Source organism: Gallinula chloropus (genome assembly GCF_964237585.1).
Source record: "Gallinula chloropus genome assembly, chromosome: 2".
NCBI classification, from domain to species: Eukaryota; Metazoa; Chordata; class Aves; order Gruiformes; family Rallidae; genus Gallinula; species Gallinula chloropus.
This window is the reverse complement of record NC_140086.1, coordinates 144,012,811-144,023,633: the sequence shown is the minus strand read 5'-3', so window position 1 is coordinate 144,023,633 and position 10,823 is coordinate 144,012,811. Positions and strand designations below refer to the sequence as shown.

The window sequence follows — 10,823 nt, the reverse complement described above, 5'->3', positions numbered from 1 at the left end:
TCAAATATAACCTACCAGCAGCAAGATGTGGTATGTTTTAACACTGGACTTTTATGCTAAACACTGAACTTTCATAAAAGCAAGTGACTGCGAGAAGTAAATATATCTCTACTTCACATCACATAAATGTCAGAAAACCTATATCAGACATTGTGCTTAATTCAGCAGATATGTGTTTGCATATGTAGCTGTTGGTAGGATTTCAAAGGTGTCCTTTTGGTAAATATAATAATGGAATAATCCAACCTTCTTTCCTTATATTGGTTTCTAGCTATGTATTTTTTTCTGCTCTGTGTGTAATTGTGATTATCCAATACAGACTGGCCTTTCCAAAATTTCTTTTTGGTGTCTGCATAGACTGGAATTCCTCTGGCATCAATGGATTTAATTTTTTTTTTTCCCAATGACAATTAAGTCCACTGTTATATTTAAAACATAATTTTAAGAGTTTTTACAGGATCTCTCTTAGGAAGATATGTTCACATACATCATGTTGATGGTCTTCATATGCTTAGTTAGTTCTGCAGGTTTTGCATGTCTAACAAACATTCCGACAACTTTGTTAATGTGAGTTTGAAATGTGAAAACTATATAACTTGAAATTTAACTTCATTTTATGAAGAAAATATTTTTAGTATTCTGAGAAAATTTCAAAGTATTATCTGCAATTTTGAACTGGACAGCAATTTACCACAAACAAATTCTATGGTACAGAAACATCAGTCTTGAGTAAATATTGTAGTCGATGCTCATCTCTTATGAGATTTTCAATTCACTCTCCGAGTGGATTCAATCCTTTTATTGAAGTGATATCTCAAAATTCAAGTGCTGTCCATGATTATTTCCTACGTATATTTGCTGCAGCAAGCTCTTCCTGTGTACTGCTGGTACATTGTTCTTGTGATCCCACTGTGTGCATGGTTACATTGGTACACATACTCATGTATTTTATGGTGATGTATTTTTTGGTTTTGGATTTGACTAAATTTCTCTTCTCCAACATTTGATGGTGCTAGTATCTTCCTTTTTTGAGAGGGTATCTTAGCAAATGTCACAAGTATACATAACTGCCATTTTAATACTTGGGAGATGAGTGTGAGGTACTGGCAATGGAATTGTATCATCTCAGATTTTATCTTTTCATAACAACAACCAAATTCTCTAGTGATATTTCAACCCATTCTTTTCATTTGCCCAATCAAGTTCTTTTTTTCTTTTTCATTATTTTTAACATCAACTCCTCTGTGGTAAAGCAAAGAATACAAGGAGGAACAACCAGGAGCAAAACAGCACTGAAAGAATTGTGCAGGGAATTAAAATAATCTGAAACAGAATATAAGTGTTAGAATACTCGTTGCAGTTTTATTACTGAGTTACTATTGTTACCTTTTTTAGTGCCTAGATGGTTCTTGTTTTTCCTGTACAAGATACAGCACAGTGTGGGAACCGATAGAGACACGAGGAAATCACGCGCACAAAGAGGGCTGAATCAGCTCTCACATAGCAGCCATCTTGTACCACCTCTTCGTGGTCCTCCAGTTTGTTCTCCCAGCTATTGTCTCAATGTTTGTGCAGTCAAAGTTGGAAAAATGGTAAAGATTTCCCTCTGTTGTATTTTTAGGTCTGCACGGTTGGTTTGTTTGTTTGTTTGTTTTTAGTCCCATCTCCAATCACTGTGAAGTAGAAAAGGACCTTGTCAGGGTCATGCATCTATGAAACGGATATAAAATGTTCTCTCCGGAGAAATAGTTCTTTGCCCCCTGGTGGTGAATTAATTTTGAAAAATATTACAAAACACTTCTAGGAAAATTTACTTGAAATTAAAAAGAGATACCAGTTTCTTCAGTGAGCCCAAGTAAACTACCTAGTCTGTCACATACAATTAAGGAAAAAAGCTGTTATGAACAAGCTCCATCAATCTTTGATAGTCACTGCAGAATATAACAAAAGGAATCAACATCTCCATTTGAAAACTGTATGAGATCCTCAACATTTCAAAATCATGCTTCTTATTTTGTAGGATTTTTTTTGGAAGGTTAACACAAATGTCTTGACAACAGTGTAGTCTTGAGGATCCCTGATTTCCAGTGTTCTGACGTTACGGACTGTGGAACTTAAACTACCCAGCATCTTTAAATATGCCCCTCTCAAGAAATCAGTAACATAGTCCACACAGTGAGAACTCCAGTTCCGGGAAACTAGAATAACATTCCCTGGATGAAAAAGTTAAGAGACATTCACGTATTTCTAAAAGTTGCCTAGAGGTTTTCAGCTTGCATATGCTGAGTATCTCCATATGTGAGTAGAGTACCAGGATGTTCTTGGAATAGTAAAACAACATTGACACTGGAAGTCATCCACTTGTCGTTTAAGCCAAAGATCATTTTGAAAGGTGTCAAGAATACATTGTTTAAAACGATGGCATAAGTGCTCTAATCACTGATTTTGTTTACTCTTTTAATCCTTGTGCCTCCTAAACTTCTGCCTAAGACAGGACTTCCCCATGGCGATGTCCTTCTTTGGGAAATGAGAATTAAAATACAATGATAGACCATTGTCATGTTCCACAGTGAATTATTATGCATTTATGCTGGGAAAAGGCCCATGTATAATGATCAAGGTTTTCATATGTTGGCTTTAGACTATTAGGATATGGCTGGTATTCTGAAAATGAACCCTCTTTTCCTATCCCACAGTCTGTGACTCATCTTGTATGATGTTAATGTGGCTTCAGGTAGTTTTTTGGTTTGGAAAATAGCATCACAAGGCATGGTATGCTCAGTAGGCAGACATTGTTTAGGTTTTGGCACTAATGGTGTAACATGAGGAAAAAGTAAGAAAAAAACCCGTAGCTAAAAGAGAGGACTGAGCCACCCAGACCAGGCACAAATTTGCTATTTCCTAAATAATATTCTTTCATGTCTGATGGACTGTAATAGCTTTCTGTTTTTAGCTCTGTTGCTTTTGCTTCTCTTTCCATTCCCACATTTCTTTCTCATTACTTTGACTTATGTCTGGCCTAAGGTAACAGCTGGTCTACACCAATGGCATATTCCTTACAAACCTTTCAGTGGGCAAGGTTGCTATAAAGTGATGCTATCCCCCCCCTTCTTTTCCCTCTGCCACGCTGGGCGCTAGCTTCCCTTGGTCTCTACTCCAATCGTCTGTGCGGATATGCTCTAAACGGCATTTGCAAAATCATCTGGCTTTAAAAAAACAACCCAACCCAACAACCAGGGACCCTTAAAAAGGCAATAACCAGACTGCTTGCCTATTGGATGGAGCACTCTGGGACCCCTTGGAGCAAGGTTACTGCTGTCTTGCTCGCTGCTTTTGCAGGAGAACCCTCTCTTCCGGTGCAAGCCTTCAAATGCTCCTGCCAGCTGTGGAACAGAATTCCTCCCTCCGCTCTGCTTAGCCTCACTGCTCAGAGAACAGCTTGCTTTCAGCTCTCCGCATGTAGTTATACAAAGGGGGGGGGTTTGGTTTTTTTTTTTCCAGTGGGAAAGGCAGTTTAAGCCAGGCAGTTTCCTGCCTGCTCTGCCCTCTTGTTCTTGCTCCTTCATCACAGTTCGCTGTCCCCTTGATTGTGCCGATGCAGCTGTTTGTGGGTTGTGTTGTAAATTGAATCACAGAAATAAATCTGAGTTTTTGCCTGCCTATGTGTATATATGTGTGCACAGCTTTTTTTTTTTTTTTTTTAATAAACCCACCAAACCAAACCCGGATCATTTCAGTTGTTTGATTTACAACTTAGCCCGCAAAGAGTTGAATTAGCACCGTTGAGGAGGCAGCAAACAGTGGCGCAGAGGTGGGAACAAGCGCCTGGGCTGGGGGGAGGGCACAGGAAACTCTTCAGCCAGCTTCATTACCAGAGAAAACTGCCCTTACTGTACAAAGCCACATAGAGCACCTAAACTGAAACAGCCAGGACAGAAAACTGTGAAAGACTGCAAAGCAGCCAGGCTCTCGAGTTGCTGGAGATAAGGCTTTATCTTTAGGAAGAAAAGGGGTGGTCCTGTAATAAGCTCTTTCCCCTAGCCACCTTCTATTCATTTGAGACATCGACATCGCAGGCTGTTTAGCTATTCAGAGTATGATCCTGTGAATCCTACTGGGCTTAGGAAGCATGTTGGTCTTTCAGTGCTGTTAAAAACGCTAATAATAACTGGTTCCTGCCTCAGGCCTTGGGTGCTACTGTCAATTAGCGTCAGGACAGATTTATTTAAACAAATTATTTCTGTATATGCTTCTTTCCCTTGTGGTTTGCAAAGGAGAGCTTCATGACTGAGCGTACCTGATTCAGTGATACCTGCCTACACGTGCAGGCAAACTTGGGGCAGAGATAGAAAATGCCATCTCCGTAGGCTTAAAGTAAAGGAGCTGCATACAGAATTAAAAACCTTCCTCTGATGCTCCAGCCATCCAAACGTCATGTCTGAGTCACAGAAAAAAAATACTGATACATGAGAAGTTTTAGGCTGGGACGAAAAAGTCATGTGTGATCCTTCACCTTCTCCTCTCCATTTGTGTCAGAGTTTGCAGCACCAAGATTTAAATCGTCATCACGGGCCACCCAACTCACCAGTCACTGAATGTGTCACTAGAAATTTCTCCTGTCTGTTGTTGCAGGCTCACAGCGAAGGCAAGCACTGCTGAATTTGATTATGTTTGATTTGTATTTTAAAGCTTTCCCTGGAACCAGGAGAGAGAAGTTTTAATTTAACTGATTTATTTTACATTGTGGAAGCCTAGTGTGACTTGGATTAATTGGAGTGTTGGAGAAGGGAGAAGGACTCCAAGGACTCATCAAAAGAAAAAAAAATTATCTGGACTTTAAAGAGGGAAATGGAAGAATGAGAAGACAATAATGTGTCATTATTAAAGTGGTGCTTACAGAATTTTAATAGCATTTTTAGCATCTTCTTCCCCAAATTTTAGTGTTTATTCTTGACGTACAGAATGATTTAATGAAAACATTTAAACTAATCTCACAGTCTATATTTTTTTAAAAAATACATATTTTTAAAAAAAGTTCCATGCAGCATTAGGCCTTCTAACGGTTTAAGGAGCAGAATTAAAATGAGTAATCAAATTTCCCATGCTGTTAAAACTGATTGGAATAATGTAAATATGCTGATAAGATATCCCTTAAATATGCATTTTAAATCATCATAATCCCATTATCATCAATGCATTTTTTTCTCCTATTCTTCTTCTTAAATTCACATTCCACTTGACTGAAAGAAACCATAATTTATCTGCAGAATTTCAAGATGTTTCTTTCAAAATAGCTATCACTGGCTGTTGTTCTCAAAAGGGTCGAAGCCACAAGCTACCTGCAATTAGTGGTCAGTGTTAGACAGTATTATACTCTCAGCAGAGCTGAGTAGATCATCTGCGTTTATCAGGGGGTTTTAAGGTTGTTTTAAATATTTCAGCAAGAGCAGCAGAGGTGGATTTCGAATGGGGCAATTCTTCATAACAAATTCTGAATGATAAAAATAAGATGAAAATAAAAAATGCTTCTCTTCCAGGTTGATCATTGCACTAGATTAATTTAATGAAGGAGGCTTGGAAGCTAATGAGGCAAGATGAAGTAGATATGGAAAATACAGAATGAGTCAGAAGGGAAGGAGGGTTTGGAAAGAGTCTGTTAAAGGGAATGGACTGTTGTTAGTCTCACATTTAAAAAAAAAAATTAACCTGGTTTAAAAATAAACGTATAACCTTATTAAACTCTTAATTCACTCCTGGTTTCTGAGGGTACTGTGCATTTTTAAACTTTGTTCTACAACCTTATCAGTAGGTAAATTTTTGAATCCAAAGCTTCTGTTTTTCTGCAGTAAAGCTTAAGGATTGAAAGAAAGGAGAATGTACATACACCAGGGAACAAAGGAAATTTATGCTGTGAGTACTGGTGTGCAAAACAGAACAGATTAAGAGGATAAGGAAGAGGCAAGAAACTCATCTATACCAGGTTCAGTTACTCCAGCATCTGACAATCAGCTAGCCTGCAACCTTACCGTGTCATTGTCTAGAAAAGGATTATTTTATGGCTCTATGATCAAGAGAAGCATTTTTTAAAAGACGATCAGAACGAACAGTTAAGCACTCCTTTTTGAGAAGGGTGAATTAAAGAGCCTATGTCAGAGATTGTTGGCTAAATTATAATTTCCTGGCAAATGGGTTTATGTGTCTTTTCAGAAAACAGAGCCAGAGGCAGAATCATGATCCTAACAGCCCAGTGGGCATGCATATGGGATATGGAAGCACGAGTTTAAATATCAATCTAATTAATATTTAAATAGTTTGTACAAAAGGGAACAGTTTCAATGGAATACCTCAGACTACTCTGTACTTTATGGGTTGGAAAATTGATAATGGTTATGTTAGTTCAAGTCCTTATCCTGAATTAAGCAGAATGTATTTTAAAGCCACATCTTGCTATTCCCAGATGAGATCCAAGGCAGTGCTCTACTGTACAGAGGTTTTGTAAACGGTGCCTAGCTCCTCCTGAGTGAATTTAGGTGCACGTAAGAGTGGCATTTAGGGATTTTTTTTTTTTAAATTGGAAGAACTATTTTCTGAACGTGGTTCAGTTCATGGATACGTTTGGGGTGAGTGAAACTGTCTTATTTTCTTTTTAAGATATTGTTCTCGTAGTGAGTTATTAACCAGGCCTAGGTTGAAGAGAGATGAAACAGGTGGGGTGTTAAGAGGAGTCTGACTGTACCGCAGAAAAGTGATTTAATGTTGATGAATTTGTACTGTTGACCCATTAAGTCTCCATCTAATTTCTCATTGTGCATTCATGCTTAACATTAATACAAGGAAGGAAAGGATTAAAGGGCCGGGGAAAACAGTTTAAAAACCGAATTTGGATTGACAATACACTGGAGTGATTTTAGGGTGGAGCAGGCAAGAAATTAATTATTTCAACGCATTTCTAAGGAGAAATACAGGGCAGAGGGGGCCGGGGCACTGAGGCCCTACACCCGGGCAACCGCGTTACTCAGCCAGCCGCCCTCCGCGGCGTTCTCCCCGCAGCGAGCACAGGCCGTGCCAGGCGCAGGGCGGACGACATCAGTCCAAAAGCTGACCGGCGCTCCCGACACCGAGAAAGCGCCTGGTAACGGGGCAGCGGGTCTCGCCCCTCAGGCCCCTGCTCCCCGGCTGCTCGGAGCGGGGATGGGCAGGGCCCGTTCCCGTTCCCGACAGCCGGGGTCGGCGCGTGTGGAGGAGTGATCCTCGCGGGGTTACCCGGGGTGACGGGGGGCGCGGAACGGGCTCCGGCAGCCCCGGGGAAGGGCGAGGGCACCGCGCGGCGCCAGGAGGCGGGGGCGGGCTGGCAGGCTGCGGCGTGAGGAGAGAGGAGGAGGCGGGCAGGGCCGGCAGGCGGCGCGGGGCGGGCGCGAGGAGAGAGCTCGCGCCTGACCGCCGCGCGCTACTGCCGCTCTCTCCCGCGCCGGGCCAGCGGGCACTCCCCTTCTCCCTTCCCCCCCCCCCCCCCGCCCCGCAGCCTCTCGACTGCGCGAGCGCCAGCGGTTGCCGGGGTACCCGACGTCACGTTGTGAGGAAGCGGCGATTGGCCAAGCGGGAAGCGCTTTCCCCGCCTCTGTGGGACTCGCTGCCGGCGGGGCTGGGCCTGTTTCTTTCCCTTCAGTGCGGAGCCGCCGCCGGGGTGTGCGCGGGCTCAGTGGTGCCTTCCCGGCCACGTCCTCGCCACCGCTGCCGCCGGGGCGGGGGAGGGGGGTCATGGGCCGGCTGCGGCCCGCGCCGCGCCTCCGGCTGCTGCCGCTCCTGGTGCTGCTGGCGCTGGTGGCGCCCCGCACCCGCGCCTGGGACAGCGGCGACCTGGAGCTCTTCGACCTGGTAGAGGAGGTGCCGCGGAACTTCTACGACTTCCTGGGGGTGCAGCAGGTGAGCGAGGGACCGGCTCCCCTCCTCCCGCTCTGCCCGCCTCGGGCTCTGAGGCGCGCCTTCCCTGCCACCCCCTGCCCCGGTCCCTTCCCTCGGGCACGGGCCTCGCCTGTCACCGCCGTCCCTGCCCCCGCCGAACATGGCTGGCTGGCTGGCTGGCTGGCTGGCTGGCTCCCCCCTCCCCCGCCCCCCCTGCGCTGCCGCCGCCCGGCTGCTCCCCGCGGCACACGGGCGCTGGGCACGCCGCCGGCCCCTTCCTTGCCTTCTCGCCTGACGCTGTCATCCGCCTCCTGCCCTGGCACGCGTGCGGCTGTCCCGCTCTGCTGCTCCAGTCCGGGCCCCCCACCCCGTGCCCGGGCTCAGGAAGCTCAGGGAAAGGCTCCAGTCCGTTCCTCAGCCTCGTCCTTCCCTCTGCAGGGGCTCTGGTCGCCTTCAGATACTGTTCTGGTATTTTTGTTGTTGATGTTCTTCTGGCCTCACCATAAATTAACCCTCCCTCTCCCGGGGTATCTTTGTGTGTCCCTGCTGCCTGTTGCTCTTTTGAATATATCCTCCAAATGAAGCTACAGCGAGACAAAAGTAGCTCGTGGACTTCTCCCACTTCCCATGCATATCCTGGGTTTAGCTGTTTCTCATCTTTCCCTCATTCTGCATAGCTGCTGGTTCCTTTTCTTCCTAAGGTTGTTCATCACCGTGTGTTGCTGCTCCTGTTTTCTCTCATGCGTGCCATGTGGTAGGCTGTGATACTTTACCATGGTAATGGCTTGTAGATTGTTATGTTTGTTTACTTTCTATGTATCTGCTCGGCAATGCTTAAGATTACCTTAAAACATTTGTTATGCACCTTCAGTTAATTTTCATGCAAGTGTAGTCAAGGCAGGAACTCATGTTCCAGACACTTTTATGCCGTGTTTCTTGCATATGTTTTAGATGTGGCTGCTTGTTTTGCTGCTGTGTGGCATCTTCAGCTTGTATCACTTGTACTGGCTTCCACTTGATGGCCTTCCTCATCTCTAGATGCTCAACTCCTGTCTGTATGATCTCACTTGGTGTTTTGTCATGAATCTTAGCAATCTTCTTTATTTTTTTTTCTTTTTCATTATTCCAGTCAGTATTCCTCCTTCAGTAATTAAATATGCAGTTCTTTATAATTTGTTACTTCACCAAGCCCCAAAAGACATTTTGTTTTTTGTCTCCCAGCACCTCTGCATTCTGGCGGGTGATCCTGCTATTCAAATGGCTTCCCTGGCAAACTTAAAGTTTATTCTGTTGTAGTTCTTCTAGTGTTTAAGAATCATACCTGTATTTTCAGGTGCATCTCATTAGGTCCATATCTACAAAGAGAGGGAAGGTGTCTGCAATATGTAAGGGTCCTGTTTTGGAATCTACGGACTGTGGTGTTTAATGATGGTTGGGGAATTCTGAGTCAGTTTCATCTCTTCTTTCTTTTACTTCCTAAGCATCTTGTGTTAAATACTATGGAATGTCATCATATATAGAGTAGCACAGCAGATACTGCTGCCTAAGTTTCACTTTCCCTTTTAATTGCTCAAAGGCAATTTCAGTGTTAGATAACGTAGGGATACACACTTTTCTTTGTTTCAGTTAGTGATGTTCAGTTCTGGTATGCAACTCTGTTAATATCTTTTGCAATCCTTTCTTCTATGGCTGAATCTGTACCTCGCACAATAATTTTGGCAAAATATAATGCTACTTTTAGCAAGCAAATACGCTACTTCTGCTCTTAATGGAGAACTGAATCACTGGTAGTGTGTGAGCACAGAAAAAGTTGGAAGCAGTGCAATGTAAATGAAAGGAAGTTTTGTTAGTTATAAGTGTATGCTAGTCACTCATCATGTTGTTACAGCCATGACTTGACATGGAGAGAGATGTAAAGATGCTTTCCACATGGAGCAGAATATACCTGTGAGCACAGTAATAGAGTGTACAGTGTTGAAGTTGACCTTCAATAGAAATTGGTAAGGCTTGGAAGGTACCTTATAAGTCTACAGGTTCTTCCATACTGTATCCTTTATTCCTGCTGCTTGCTTCTCCAGCTCTGACGTATACCTGCAGCTTCAAATAAGCTACTGAAGCGGGGTTCTGACTTGCAGTAATTCACTAGGCAGATGCAGACATTCAAAGTAGTATATGAGAACAGTGTCTGATCTTGTAACAAGGTCAAGAGAGGTGCACAAATCTCAGATGTTCTGGATCCTACCGCAGATGTCTTAACACAAAGTCGCCTTTTAGATAGAATCACAGAATATCCTGAGCTGGAAGGGACCCATGAGGATCACCTAGTCCAACTCCTGGCTCCACACAGGGCCAGCCAGGTCAGCACATGTGGCTGAGTGCATCGTCCAGACACTTCTTAAACTCAGCCAAGTTCAGTGCTGTTACCCTGGAGAACCTGTTCCAGTGCCCGACCACTCTCTCAGTAAAGAACCTCTTCCTAACCCCCAACCTAAACCTCCCCTGTCTCAGCTTCATACCGTTCCCTTGGGTTCTATCACTGGTTGCCAAAGAGAGGAGATCGGTGCCTGCCTCTTCACGCCCCTTTGTCAGGAAGCCCTAAACTATGATGAGGTCTCCTCTCAGCCCCCTTTTTTCCAGGCTGAACAAACCAAGGGACTTCAGCCTCTCCTTGTAAGACTTTCCTTCCAGACCCTTCACCGTCCTCGTTGCCCTCGTTTGGACACTCTCCAATAGTTTTGTGTCCCTCTTGCATCTCTATGTGCTGTTTGAGTGTTTCTTCAGGTTTACTGCTATTTTGTAAAATTCTGGTTTAACGCAGCTTGCACGTTATGTTGTATGTTGCTGTTGTTTTATCTGGGATGCCTTTGATTAGAATGCTGTGGTTAACTTTTTGTAGTTCTGGTGCTAGCTGTTTTATTCCC

At 43.9% G+C, this 10,823-nt stretch overlaps 1 protein-coding gene across 1 annotated transcript in view; it reads left to right on the top strand.

Moving 5' to 3' along the window:
* The first annotated feature begins 7,685 nt into the window (after positions 1–7,685).
* DNAJC1 (DnaJ heat shock protein family (Hsp40) member C1) overlaps positions 7,686–10,823 on the top strand; it is a 109,352-nt gene continuing 106,214 nt past the window's right edge. The window contains exon 1 of the mRNA XM_084260192.1: positions 7,686–7,923. Coding sequence (XP_084116318.1) covers positions 7,759–7,923 — 165 coding nt within the window. The 5' untranslated portion in view covers positions 7,686–7,758. The remainder of the gene's footprint in view (positions 7,924–10,823) is intronic.